The sequence below is a fragment of the Cynocephalus volans genome, chromosome 7, assembly GCF_027409185.1.
Source record: "Cynocephalus volans isolate mCynVol1 chromosome 7, mCynVol1.pri, whole genome shotgun sequence".
Lineage (NCBI taxonomy): Eukaryota > Metazoa > Chordata > Mammalia > Dermoptera > Cynocephalidae > Cynocephalus > Cynocephalus volans.
In genome coordinates this window covers 155036864-155051854 of record NC_084466.1, presented here as the reverse complement: position 1 = coordinate 155051854, position 14991 = coordinate 155036864, and the positions used below count along the sequence as shown (strand labels likewise).

The following is a 14991-nucleotide window of genomic DNA, read 5'->3' as shown; positions in this document are numbered from 1 at the left end:
ACTAAGCCCAGTCACCAGGGACCTAGAAATGCACACCATTGAACACCAGTGAATATAGAATATGGTTCACTCAGTTCCACCCTTCTGCTGCTGCTCCTGAGGACCACAGAGAGCTCTAGTCCCAAGGCAGAATCACTAAGCTTTCACAGGCAGCAACCTTCCCACTGTCCAGATCAACGCATAGGTTCCCTTTGGAACGGCTGCTTTGTCCTCTGCCCTGCAGCTTAACTTCCAAGTGGGTATTAGTGTCCCGTATAAAGGCTCCTGATTTAAAGTATTGATTGGCCTTCAGCTGATAGTGTAATTTTTACGTGTGCTTTATAAAAAAGGAACTTCCTTAATTTTTCCACACTTTAGGCCACTGGTTGAAATTTTCAGTATGATTGTCAAAGGAATCCATGACAGTCTATTGGTCTGGGTGCTCTGGTGTTCCTGGCATTTATCACACGTGCACAAGAGAAAGAAGGCAGCCGAAAGACATTGTAAACAGAGGGTCTACTTAAAATAGAACCTGCATAATTTCTAATTTTTTGCAATGCTTTCTCTTTGGTCATTTTGTCCAATGATACCAATAGGATTTATAAGCACTTGAGAAATATAGTTATTTTAGAGTTACTCTTTCTCAAATTTTTATGGTAGAATTTAGAATAAGCCATTTTTAGTAAGAGGAGGGCCACCTAAGGATGCTAATGTTTTAAACTGTAAAGAAAAATAGATTGTGGAGTCAGTATATTATTATGTTGACCTGGAAAAAGAACCTGAGGTACTGATAAAGTATCAGAGAGTTTATTTGAGCCAAATGTGAGTGACTGCAGCCTGGAAAAACACCACCAAGTTGCCTTCAGGTGCTTTCTGAAGGGCCAGCAGAGCCTCAGCAATTTTTGTAGTTACAGAAAAGTTGAAGAACAAAGGGGGAAAAAGGAGAAGCCCCTTAACTAGCATCTCAGTTTTTCTGTTGGTTACATGGCATTATGTAATTTAGTGATTGGCTCATGGTTACATCCTATGTGCAGAGTAAGGATCACAAGATACATTTTCAGCATTCCTAAGTTAATACATAGACTTTTTAAGCATAAGTCTGGTTTTAAGCTAAAAGTAGACTTGTGGTAACAGTTCCAGAATGTGGATATGACTGTTGCCCCATTTCAGACACCCGAGCCTTTTTAGGAATTTAGCTGACCTAAGTCAGAACAGATTTCTGGTCTATCAATTGTAAGAAGAGCAATGCTGAAGTGGATAGTCCAAGAATTTCATTTTGGATGGGCCTAAGAAACTGTGTCACCTGCTGCTTTAGGATGCCTCACCAACGCCACTCGAAGTTGTCTGTATCTGGAGATCACGACAAGTAGATCCTGCTCATCAACAATGCTGAGTCCTTCCCTAGAACCTCTTAGGGAGTTTTATGTTGGACTCTCCCAATATACACCTTGAAAAATCAATTACTTTCAGGAATCCTTTGGAATTTTTAATTTTCATAAAAAAGATTGTTACCTAAAGGAGCAATGGATTCTTGGAACCAAAGGAGTTCCTCATCTCTTCTAAAATAGATGTCTTTCCTCTGTAGCCATTTCACCCAGTTGGAGCTATCTGTTCCTGCAATAAAAGGCTTGCAGGCTACTGTTCTGCAAACACATGCAGTGCCCCTCCCCCATTTGCTGCCTTTTGTGCTAAATCTCAGTGAAAATGTGTGGTGCCCTGGAAGCCAAACTAAATAGGAGCAATAAACTAAAAGCAGTTGAAGCCCTGTCGGAGGCTATTCTTGGGCAGAAAACTCTGGCTTCCTCAGAGTTTAGGAGATCAAGGTCTCTGAGCACTGTAAATTAGAAAGTTCTTTGAAATAAGAAGAGGAAGAGGCTGGGAAATGCAGAGGTGGGAAATACAGAGGCAGAAACTTGGAGGCATGCTGGAAAGAGAAGCCTAAATGAAATATATGTAAGGAAGACCTTGAAATTTAGATTCCAAAGTATGCTCTACTCTAGCTCTTCTCCAGGAGAAGTTAGCACATGACCTGGGTAACAGCCAAGGGTCCCCAGTCCTGTCTGACTCAGAGCATATTACCCAGCTTTTCTTTGCTCATATTTTTTCACCTGAAAAGGGGGGTTCATTAGGACTGGCCTCTTTCTAACTGGTTTAATTGATGGATATATTTGTGATAAATAAATCTAAAAAAAGAGTATCTCCGAAGATACAGTCATAGAATGTGATATAAAGTTATAAAATGTATATGGAAAACTCAGATCCAATTTATTTTTCTTATGTAGAACTTCTTAGAGTGATAAGAGTGGTGGCAAGTTAGAAAGGGAGCTGGGTGGGGACATGGGAGAGTGGGTCATGTGGCCCACACAAGCTGAGAGATACTGGCAGCTGTATTCCTTTAGCTATGATCCCTTCCCTTTTGAATCATGAAGCCACCCTCCTTCTGGCTTTTTCTTCTGGTCCCTGAGGAAGGAGGAGTGTGGAAGGTGAGGGTCTCTTCCACTTTCTCACTGGTAACCTCAGAGCTTCAGATGGTTTGGCTTTTGTCATAGATGGATCAGCTATGATAATCGTTTCAGGAACCTTCCTCTGGAGAATGTAGGGGAGGGAAAAATGGTTTTCCTCCTCACTTGGAGGTTCTTTGGATGAGCTATAAATTAAGTTGACATAAGATCGATTAACAGGAAAAAAACCATATTTAGTTATGTACGTACGCACAGGAGTCCCACAAACTATGAGACTTGAAGAAGAGTCAGATGACTGAAGCTTATAGGGTCCTGAGCTACAGAAAAGAAGAGGGGCTTGGGCCTCTGGGGGTTCATGGTGACACAAGTTCTGCAGGGTGCAGGGAGGAAATGCACGGTGTGCAAAGGTTGTCTTGTTATGTATGCAGATAAAGTCTCATTTATTTATGCAACAGGTAATAAAAATTGCCTGCAACTTTTATCTTTTTGAAATTGTCTGCTTCTCCCTGGAGCAGAGCTAGAGTAGAGCATACTTTGGAATCTAAATTTCAAGGTCTTCCTTACGTATATTTCATTTAGGCTTCTCTCTCCAGCATGCCTCTGACTTTCTGCCTCTCTGCATTTCTCAGTCTGTCTTTTCCTGGTACAGATAATTTTACTGATGTAGATTTCCTTTATAGATTTCTTTTCAAAAGGATAGCTTTTCACAACTACTCCTGTGTCTGCCCTTTCTCATAATAACTGGCTGAAAATATGCCAAAGAAGTATATATTTGTGATGGCATATTCTGGTCCCCTACAGTTGGATTTTGGGGTGGTATGTCCTGAACCCCAACAAGAACATGTTTCATTTTTAAAAATTGCTCTTTCAGCCCCACTGCTCATCTTTTAAGCCCAGGAATCAACACCTGTTGATTTCCTAGGCATCTGCTTGCTCAGGATAGAAGATGCTCAGTGCACTAGAAATGAAGGGAGATTTTTTAAAGCAAGCCCTAGCAGTGCAGTAGCATTCTTTTGTTGTCTCTGTGGTCATCCTCTGTGCCGCTTACTCCATGAGGCTTAAAGCTGGGAGACAAAGGGGTTAGGGTAGCAATTTATTTTTGTCTTCTGACAATACACACATAACTATTTTCTGCTGTGCTTGGGGAAAATACAATTGAGGATTAATTCTGACTCATCGTTTTAGAAGCAAAAAAAAAAGGATGCTCACAGCTGCTGCATTTAATTCAACTTATAATTGAAATACGCAAATACAGCGAACTTGTTGCCCTTTTCAGGATTCATGAACCATGTGAAAATGAATTTGGCATAACTAGGCTGCAGGCTATTAATTTAATTCCCTCGATATGGACCTCTTTTTTAAAAAATCAAGTTTTTTTTTTCTTCCTTGGCTGCCTGAAGATTGAACTCCATCATGAATGACACAGTCACTGTCAATCTGGGTCAGGAAGCTCAGGACCAATTGACCACTTCGGTGGAAACAGATGGTATGAGACTGCTGTTACCCTGGGAAGGCTATGGTAGCTAGACAGGAAATTAGAGAAAAACTAGCTAAAATGAACCAGACTACATCAGATGTCATCTTTCTCTTCAGACTCAGAACTCATTTTGGTGATGGCCAGAGGACTGGCTTTGATATGGTCTGTGATTCTTTGGATTAAGAAAAATGGATCCAAACACAAACTACCAGGCATAGCCTGTAAGATAAGACGAAGACTTCAAGAAAGCAGGGAAGGAAGTTCGGGAAAAGAATAAAGGTGGGAGGCTGCAGTGATGATGCTGGCAAAAAGAGCAGTTAAAGATTCTGCAGTGCCTTCACCTGTGGTGATGGTGCAGCTTTGTCTACAGAGGACTCGTAAATCAATTAATCAGGATCTTCTAGAACATCATTTATCAAACTGAAAGCCCAGTTTGCAAGTAGACAAGAGAAATATATGTGCTTGTTTGTAAATCACTAGAAACTCAAGATTTTGCTTTGGAACCTACAAAGTGATCTTAAAGTTTTATAGTTTATACTATGAGGCGAATGGGAGGGAAACAGGCTGCTGGCTTCGCCTTTATACTGTGGCCCTCGCCAGTAGCTATGCTGCAGATGCTTGTGTCTGCAGGCAGGTCTTATGCTGCTGGGTGCCACCCATGCAGCCTGGAGAGGTAAGCAGATATTCCAGCACCAGCAGGAGGACACAGTCTAGGTTTTTAAGTTAACGAAGATTACACTGTTACCTCTTTAAAGGCCACACAACACTTATTGCTATATTCAGATGAGGGGTAAAAAAGAGGGGCAAATATGCTAAAACAATTTTGGAGAGCCAGCATGTGAGGATCTTGGAGCATCCTGGAGGCAATAAAGTAAGTAATTTTACAGAAAGTGAAAAAATCTGGGAGAGATTTCAAAAGGCACAGAATGGAGGTCCTTTTAACAATTGATACCAGTTAGGCTTTTCATGGGTCTGGTGATCATGTGGTTGGTTTAAACCCGTGTGTTTTTGAGTGAAAGGGGATGTTGTTTATGCTTAAGCTGGGACAAGAGCTGGAGACAGGTGCCATCCTGGGCAAACTGGGACAGATGGCTGCCTATATTTAGGGGACTACACTAGGACGCTCGGGTCTTGAACCAGATTTCCAAGGATCCAAGCCTGGCCCTGGCACTCATTAGCTATGTATTATTCGGCAAATTACTTAGCTTTCTCAGTGTCTCAGTTTCTTCATCTGAACATGAGGACGAAGTATTTGGTTCATCAGGTTGTTAGGATAAATTAGTTAATATATCCAGGCCCCTTAGAAAAGTGCCTGGCATATAGTAAGTGTGAAGGTGCTTCAAAATGTTCATGGAAAAATAGAGTTGAAAGATGAGTCTTTCCATGCTCTTTTTGAAGTGCCCTCACACTTGAACTGTCATCTTCAGAGTGGCTCTGACACACAGGTTAGGAGGCCCTGAGCTGCAAAAGATCCTGCAAAAGGCAATTTTAATGGGTGGAAAAAATAGATAATGACCCACAGGTATTAGGAGACACCAAATTGCCTCTGAAACAGGCTGGAGCCTCGGGAAAGCCCTGGTAGACAAGAGCAAGAGCACTGGACTTGGAGTCCAGTGTTAGGTGGGCTGGCACAGCATGCGGGTTCCAAGTTCAATGCTAAAGGCAAAAGGCCTGAGTGCAAATCTTCATTTGACATGTGAGGAAACAGCTGGTTGCCCACGTGGCTTTGGCAAGTCACTTTCTTTCTTCCATCTGTAAAGTTAGTGTTTGCTCTCTTATATCATGGGGTTATTAAGAGGTACAAATGAGATATTCAAGCAGAAGTGTTATGTATAGTGTAAAGGTGTAGGAGTTAGGCAAATGTCAGATTTTGTGAGCATGTCCTTGTGAAATTAAGTGGAACAGAAGCCTTTCCTCCCTGTCCTCTTCAGAGCCAAACTCTCAGTCCTATTCCCAAAAGTCCCAAGACTTTTTAGAGTCTACACCATCAAAACGAGCATCATGTCTTGATTCTTCAGCTTCTCCCCTCTGTGGACTTCTTCCTTCAAGATACACAGTGTCCAAATCCCAGTCGTAAAATAACAGAAACTTCATTCGCTCCTTTAGACCTCCCAAGCAATTACTTTCTTTCTCTACATCTGTCTATATATGTCAATATGTATATAATTAATACAAGTTCCTGGCACATAGTGCTATGTGAGCAGAGCTATTTTTGTTCTTCCCTAGGCCAACCTTGTCCTTACCCTTTCTAAGTTCCAGTGGCACTTTGGATACACTCTTTGTTACACATGTATTCTGTTGTAGTATATATGTTAGAATTCTTCCAGATGCAAGCGCCAGTAATCCAACTCAAACTAGCATGAGCAAAAAATGAATTTTGATAACGAAATTGGCATATCTTATGAAATCCAAGACAAGAGTGTGGTTGTACCTTAGGAACATCTAAAAACAGAGACTTGAACAGCATTGGCACTCAGTTTCTTGTCTCTGTATCTCTTGGCCTCCCTCCCCCTTTCCAATCCATGTGGCAGGACTTAGCTGCTCTCTGCCCTAAGCTTCGTGATGTACTACACAGCCCCCTGAAACTCCCCAGTTTCTCTTGATCCAAAGTCTACAACTTCCAAGGAAGGGAGTCACTGGTTCAATCAGAGAAGGTGCCCATTCTGACCAGTCACCTGTGACTGGGGGGTTGGTGGTTTGGTGGTGGTGGGGGTAGTCACATGGTACAAAGCCATGCTCCATCAAGTATAGGAAGTAGAGTGGAGGTACAGTTCCCAGAAGAGGGGACAGTTAGGGGGAAAACCTGCAATTCCAGGATGGCATGCTTATTAGTTTATATGTGCATCTCCTTCATGAGACTTTCCACTCCGGAAGGGCCAAGGTTAGGCCTGTCCCCTGTGTGTACCTGCCCCGGGGCCTTGCAAGTGCCAATTGCACAGATACTCATAAATGGACCAAGAGCAAGTCAATGACTTGAGCCTTACCCTTTTAAGGAACAAATAGCAAACAAAATCCTTTACCTACTTATATTAAAACCATTCATGTGTGGCTATTTTAAAGCCCATAATTTTTTTCTTTTTCCTGATTTTCCAGGTTGTTCTGGTATTGCCAATTCCATCCCAACTAATTACTACTTGTCTAAAGTAAATCTTGCCTAAAGATGGTTCTCTGTAGTAGCATGGCAGTGAGGAGAGCCAGCAGCTAGTCACCACTGCAAGAACCTGGGGCCAGGCTTCTTGACTGTCAGAGCAATTGCTGGGGGTGGGGACCGTTTGTAATTTGTGAAGTGGCAGAACTTTCACAGTGCCTTTGTTCTGCAGGAACACCATCTAGATGTGTGCCCTGCAGAAGTCCCGTGGTCTTCCCTGGGAGGACATAAACAAAGACAGCCACTCATGGGACAGAAACTCGGCCTCTTTCTTCCCTGCTTAGTCCTTTCTGAGGCCTGGGCTGGGTGGGAGCAATGTGACTTGTTGGGAGAGAAGAAAGGTTCAGGAGGTACCTAGGGCTGTCGGTGGTCTGCTTGTTTCCTTCCATGTTATGGGAAGGAGCAGAGCTGGCACATGAGAGGTCTCAGGCACAGTGAAACTCAGGGGTGCTAGGAGGGCCGTGGGAACACTGCCATTACCTGAGAGCCCTGACCAGGGCTGGGCTGGACACAAAATAATCTTGGCTTCTGCCAGTGGGCAGGGAGTTGAAAATGTCTCTCTTCAGTTTACCATTGGATTCTGCTCTATATCTAAAATTCTTTCCAACTCTAATGACTCAGATTCAGCCTTAATCCTATGGCCTTATTGGTAAGAAAGGGGGTTAAGAAGTGTGGCAGAAGAGGGATTGCTTGGCCTTGGGGATTGCTTACAAGAGACTCCCTGTCTGTTCCACTCCAGACAAGAGAAGGCACGACGCTCCGCTGAGTATGTTCCTAGGAATAACTGTAGACTAAAACTTACCTGCGGGGAAGTACATGGAAATATATTTGCCTAAATTTGTATAATATCAGCTACCTTTGAGGAAATTCAGCGTTTCTCTGTTGTTTTGGCAAGTGAGGCAGAAAGTAGGATTTTGTTAAGCAAAGGAGACCCGGGAGGAGGAAATCTGCTGAGCACCTGAGTAGCAGACTTCCCTGTAAAGGGGAGGGAGGGGGCCAACCTAAGATTTCTACCATTTTACATCTCAAATTTTGGCATACATTTTAAGAACATAGGAAACATGCCAGCAGAGCCTTTGGCTGACTCCTCATTTGCCTTGTACTCTTGCTCAGAGTTGGCACTGCATCAGCCCCTCTTCTGCTGGGGGACTTGGGCCTTGTTACAAGCTAACAACCTCTGTAACCAGCCTTTCTGCTGATGCCCTGGAAGGACAATGTGGATACATGTTGTCATTATGGATTCCATGGAGAAAGGACATACAGAACCATGAAGAAATACTGTGATGATAGCCCTTCAAATTATTTTGAGTGATGGCAGTGAGGGGTGGGGGTGGGGGGTAATCTGCAGTGAGCTATTGTAAAGGGAGTTCGGCTGCTGTTGGCAAGAAAGCTTAATAAAAATGTTTAATTCTTCTTGAAATTGCCTTCAGAATAAAGCAGTCTGATTTTGCACTGCTGTGAAGAAAAGGCCTCATACTAAAACATTTATATTCCTTTTGTTAGCATTATTTACCATGGATTACACTTAAATAGCACCGCCATAAGGAACCCTCATCTAAATAAACCCTTCTGCTTTTTAGCTATGACAATTTTATGGGCCACATTGGGGAGATAAACTGTAGAATGTAATATTAGCAAATCCTATTCAGTTATTTATTAATATCCCTTCACCTGTGTAATCTGCATTCGTTAACTTGTTCTTTCTAATATATAGAACCCCAAGAACATCTTCTGTTTTTCTGGTGTTAGGACCAGCAGCTGAATCTGTTACTAACTCTGTGTGCAGCCAACTCAACTCCAGGACATAAAAATGAGTAGTAGGTGCCCCTTGGGGACAGAGCCTGGCTGTCAAGCCAGATGCTTATAGGGACAATTGCCAGTGATCCTGTAACTTATAATGCAAAAGCTTTGCTGATTTATAGAAACTGGTTTCTAAAAAGTTTTCAGTAATTAAGTTTGTACTTCCCAACCCCTCTTGCTCCGTTTATTCTAAGATGCTTGATTCTGTTGCTGCTTCTCGCACCTTCTCCAGCAGATCAGCTATGACTTTCTATTTCATGGCTCACTGAAGGAACTCTCAAACTTTTTTTTCTAAATAGCCCATCTGTTTCCTTCCCAGAACTTTGATTTCTTAAGGTCTCATCTTTGCCGTTATGGTTAGTCCAAGGGTCCCCAAGAATGAACAAGTAGGACACCAGTATTTCAAGCTATCACCCACGCAAGACAGAGGGATCAAGAACCTGGAAAAGAATGTCCCTGAAAAGCCATGATCATCTGCTTAGTTTTAAATCTGCATGGGAAAAATCAGAAATAATAGGGAAATTCAATGTATTTTCTCTCAGGTGGGGTTTAAAGCTGTTTCACTCTCCCAGCACATGTCTGGGTTCTCTGAAGATTTCCCTTGGGCAGTTTCTTACTGCTTCCTCAATCCCTGACAATTGCTTTTCCCAGTAACTGATCTTTGCTTGCAGAGGATGTCTCAGAGGTTGAAATCATATCTGTCACTTGCTCTGCTCCCCTCCAGCAGAAGGACTGGAGATGCAGTGAGCTGCAGCACAGCCTGAGAGAGTCATTTCTCAGACCACAGTGGTGGTTTCTCCTAATGCTTTCCTGTTGGCCTGACAGGAATGGGAATTTGATCAAATCTGAGTTTGTGACTGGGCTTTTGAGTTACTCAGTTTGCCTGAAATTGTGACGAATAGCTTAATAATCAAAGTTAGAACAACAAATAAGTAAATTTCTGTTTGTTACTTTAAACTCCCAGATGCAAACAGTTTAGCTTCTTAGGTCCCCACAGTCTTCATCTACTCCTCACCTTGCACATATTGGAATTGAGTCACTGAGAACAATCAAGTAGCTCTCATAAATCCTTTGATTTCTGGATAGAACAATACAGCAGCTTTATACTATGTGATGTACTTCTTTGTGTGGCCTTTATTGCTATACCATGTACCAGAAAAGTGAAAAAACACAAGTATTTACTTTAATATAACCTTATTCTGCAAAGGCAAAGAGAATAAGTGGATTACTTTGAATAAACAGATTTTTTTGGTAGAGATTAAGCACATATAATAAACACCATTATTGATGTTATATAAACTTAAAAGAAATAAAAGGATGGAGAAAGTCAGCCTGCTGTCTTTATTTGCACTGACAAATACCTCTTTTAACATCCTGGTTATTATTTCTGTCATCTGAGTTCCAGGTCAGTTTTGATTAATTTTTCTCTTTATTATGCAGTGTATTTTCCTGCTTTTTGTGCCTCAATGATATTTTATTGGACGCTGGAGAGTGTATATTTTACCTTGTTGGGCACTATTTTTGTTTTTCTATACATATTCTTGAGCTTTGTCCTGGGATGCAGTGTGGTCCTTTCAGGGCTTGCTTTGTAGATTTGTCAGGTGACACTGGAGCAGTGCTCATCTAGGGGTAGTTATTCCCTTCTGTGTTTCCCAGCCAGTGCACTGAACCATGAGGTTTTCCAGTCTGGCTGGTGGGAACAGGCCCTTCCTAGATCCTGCGAGCACCAGGCATTGTTCCTTCCAGTCCTCTCACACAGCTCTTTCTCTGGCCTGGGTAGTTCTGTACACATGAGCTGGCTGGTGCTCTGCTGCCTCATCAAGTGGGGACTGTCTCAGATCCCACAGTTCTGTCTGTAGCTCTCTCACGTATTCTGACCTGCGAGCTCTGGCCACCTTAGTCTCCCTGGATCCTTGGCACCATCTGCATGATGCAGGCTCCACCTGGGTTCCCCTCCCTACACTGCAGCCTGGAAGCTCTTTCAAGGCATTACCTGGACAACCACAGGGCTCACCTCAGTGTTTCCCCATCAGGAATCACTGTCCTTCATTGCCTGATGTTTGGTGTCTTGCAAACTGTTGTCTCACATATTTTATCCATTGTTTGCCTGTTTCTTACAGGAGAGAAAATCCAGTACCTGTTACTACATCTCACCTATATGAGACTTTCTGATTTTTTTTTTTTTCCTTTTCTAGCACCAGAAAGTTTGATGCAGGCTTTGGAAGACTTAGATTATTTGGCAGCACTGGACAATGATGGAAATCTTTCTGAATTTGGGATCATCATGTCAGAATTTCCTCTTGATCCACAGCTCTCAAAGTCTATCTTAGCATCCTGTGAATTTGATTGTGTAGATGAAATGCTAACAATTGCTGCCATGGTAACAGGTATTCCCTAGTGACTATTCTTTTGTATTGTGAATCTGCACCAGGTATAGATTTAAATGAGATCCATTTGAAACTATATTTTGAGGCGTACATTGCAGACACAGTGATCAATTCATTTAACCTTTTGAAATTGTAGTGAAGTATTTTAATAGATTAAAAAGGAGAAATTGTAACAATCGTCTTAATGTGAAAAAAATCTAAATCAAAATCCAGTGAATTTCTTACTCAGACATGTGAAAACATACCAAGTTTGCTTTTGCAGAAGTAATCAGTGCAGATCGTGAAAAGTGTCACTAGAGTATTCCCCAATAATTATGTGTGCATGTTTTTCATTTTTTACCAGCTTCATTCATCCTGGCTTATATGTTTTATCATTCTTTTGCCAGCGGAGCAGACCAGTACTGTGCTGCAGTTCTTAATCTTCTTCCTGTGTCTGGAAGGGTCTGGGCCTCTGAGCCCTTCAGGTCCTCCCTGCTCCCCCTGGAATACAAGCTGGGTATTAACTGTGTTAAGCAGACCTTAGAAAGCAAACACACACACACAAAAGGAGAGAAAGAATTAGGATGATTCACTTTAAATTTCTTTCTAAGTAACAAGAATAACATATTTATTCAGCGAACCAAGACAGGAGTCACAAGCAAGAGTGTCCCCTCCCCTCTGCATGTTGTGCTAAGATGAATGTCTTCTTTATTGCTGACAACGTGACCGTTTGTGTTTTAAAGCTCCTAATTGCTTTTCATATCTGCCACATGGAGCTGAAGAGGCTGCCTTGACTTGTTGGAAGACATTTTTACATCCTGAAGGCGATCACTTTACCCTTATCAACATTTACAAGGCCTACCAAGACACAACTCTGAATTCTACCAGTGAGCGTAAGTAAATGTTTGTGATTCTCAGAAATTACTTACTAATTCCAACTTCTTTTCCCCAAATAATGCCATGTTCTTATGAGTCAAATGCCCTTCTTCTCTCGCCCCGTTGGCCACTTGAATGGAATGGCACTTGAGGCCCTAAATGTACCCACAGGCTCGTCCTCCTCCTGCTCCCACAGAGCTCTGGTGTACTGCCATGGCATGCCTGTATCTCTGCATTTCACTCAGCCAGCCTTCAGAGTGAACTGCTTGGGGCATGGTGACGGCAAACACAGAGACTTGCACAACTTGGGTCTGGGGAGGACAACAAGGAACAGACATCTGCAAGTGCCCACTGTGTGGGAGCTGAGCTGTGTGCTTTTCATATCGTAGCTCATTCATTGTACACGTGGAAAGAGGAGGTATAGAGCACTGGAAAACAAAACCCCTGCTCCAGGTAATAGTCAAGGATAGGCTGCTTTGCTGAGGAGAGGCTGGAGGGGACCTGCCTGGAGCTTGGCAGAGGAGCACAGAGGGTGTCCGGAAGAGCACAGTAGCATGTGCAGAAGCACACAGGCAGAAGTCCTGTGTGTGCCTGAATGACAGTGGGTAATTAAGTGTCACAGAGGGTGCTAAGTGAAATGGAAGCTCCTATTTGAATGGTTAAGGGGCAGAGAGGGCTGGAGCTGCCAAACACGGGCAGCCACTGAGGAGTTCTCTACCTAAAAGAAGATATTTCTTACCCTTGTTTTCTCCTTTGCTCCAAAAGATGGGGTAAAAAATATGAAAGCAATTTGAAAGGCAATAGAATCATATGGCAAGCAGGAAGTTCGTGTTTCAAAGGTGAGATGAAAAAGTTGTCAGTGGAGCCAGAAAGTACATAGGGAATTTGGTGGTGGCTTTTGAGAGCAAGTAGGATGGAATGGGTGACACTGACTGATGAAGTACATGCTTTTGTTGCTCTGAGCAGGCCTGAGTGGACAGACAGGACAGGGTAAACAAGGGTTTTCTGCCCATTTTGCCAAGGCTCTGTCCATTCCCAGATCAAGGCAAAACTCCAGTTCCATCTTAAATAATTACAGGTGGCAAGAAAGAATAACTTCAAACTGAACCAGGTGGCTGAATTCTAATATGAAAGTTGCAGCTAGTGTAGATAGATGAGCTTAACTATAACATAATTAATTCCCAAGTCAGCCAAGTAGTAATCTTTTTCTTACAGTTAAGTAAAATATGAGATATTTTCATTAATCAGAGGAATTTATACTGTAGGCTTTTTCCTTCCTACTTTGGTTTAATGTTGTGGCCATGTACTTCCTTGCTGTATACACACGAGACAAAAATGTAGATCTTAATGCAATCTTCTCTGCCCCTTATGAGCCACAGATGAAGGGAAATACACTTTTTTTTTTTTTTTTTTAGAAGATGACCAGTAAGGGGATCTTAACCCTTGATTTGGTGTTATCAGCACAACACTCTCCCAAGTGAGCCACGGGCCGGCCCTGGAAATACACTTTTGATCAGCATCAGGAACACACCGATCCATGGTTCACTAGGATCACGGAACCTCAGCAGCTAGTGTAGGTGTTGCCAGTGGCCCCATCTCCCTTCCTGGCATTGTCACAGACAGCCAGTCAGATGCTTGTCTTTGCTGCCTTCCTTCTACTCACCTGTGTGAATTCTTTTTCGGGAGAGTACAAGGACTTAAAGATAGCATCTTCCTGGCCTGGGTTCTTTGGAGATTATGACAAATTTTTTTTTTTAATTTGAATTTTGGATAAACAATGAATACCTTTTTAATGTAAAAATATCGCACAGGACATACTTATACTAAAAGTATTATTTGTTCCTGTATTTTTTTATTTTTAGGAATTTATTTTTGTATTGAAATGTATTGATTACACATATTTATGGGGTATAGACTTATATTTAAATACATGTATACCACATCTAATGATCAAATCAGGGTAGTTAGCAAATTCATCATTGCAAAAATTGATGGTTTTGTGATAACATCTGAGCTCCTCTCCTAGCCATTTGAGAATGTACAATAGTTTTAGATGCCTAGCACTCCTGTACACCACTAGAACGTATTTTTCCTATCTAGCTGCAATTTTGACAAATAATTTCTAAATAGCCTTGTGTTCCTGTTTCCCCGCTAGACGGTGTTGAAAAGTGGTGTCATGATTACTTCCTCAGCTGTTCTGCTCTCAGGATGGCAGATGTTATCCGAGCTGAACTCTTAGAAATTATCAAGCGAATTGAGCTTCCCTATGCAGAGCCTGCTTTTGGCTCCAAGGAAAACACTCTGAACATAAAGAAAGCTCTTCTGTCTGGTTACTTCATGCAGGTGAGAAGGGGCAGGGTTGCCTCGTCATGGGCTGCACTGCACTTCACATATTCAGGACATTCTGCTGGCAACCTCTCACCTAGGATGATGATTTTATTGACGATAACTTTAAATAAAACTAAAAATCCATATATAAAATTCCATAAGATTTGGTGTTTAAATATACATCCCCTCAAGGGAAAAAACGGCCACGCCAGACTATGTCAACTTTGTCCAAAAGGACAAAAAGATATTTTCATTACAGAAGGGAAGCTGAGCATCTCTCATCTTGCCTGTTTGTGAACTAGTTCAATTTAACTGATGATACGAATGGCCAGACAAATAAATGTCTCATTTATTTATTTCCCATAGTGAAGGCTAACATAGCTCCTTTAAATTAACACACACTACAGAAGTAGGTATATACTTCACATCACAGTATGAGAAATATAGTGGTGTTTCCACATAACAAACCCTAAAGCAATCTTAATGGAGAAAAATGACATCTCAGCATGGATTTCCTCATCTGTAAGGAAAAAGTAAGGTACATAAATCACACAG

At 42.0% G+C, this 14991-nt stretch overlaps 1 protein-coding gene across 3 annotated transcripts in view; it reads left to right on the top strand.

Moving 5' to 3' along the window:
- DHX32 (DEAH-box helicase 32 (putative)) overlaps positions 1 to 14991 on the top strand; it is a 52278-nt gene that overhangs the window by 35185 nt on the left and 2102 nt on the right. For all 3 annotated transcript variants that reach the window (XM_063101898.1, XM_063101899.1, XM_063101900.1), the window contains exons 8-10: positions 11062 to 11253; positions 11976 to 12125; positions 14264 to 14451. In XM_063101898.1, coding sequence (XP_062957968.1) covers positions 11062 to 11253; positions 11976 to 12125; positions 14264 to 14451 — 530 coding nt within the window. The remainder of the gene's footprint in view (positions 1 to 11061; positions 11254 to 11975; positions 12126 to 14263; positions 14452 to 14991) is intronic.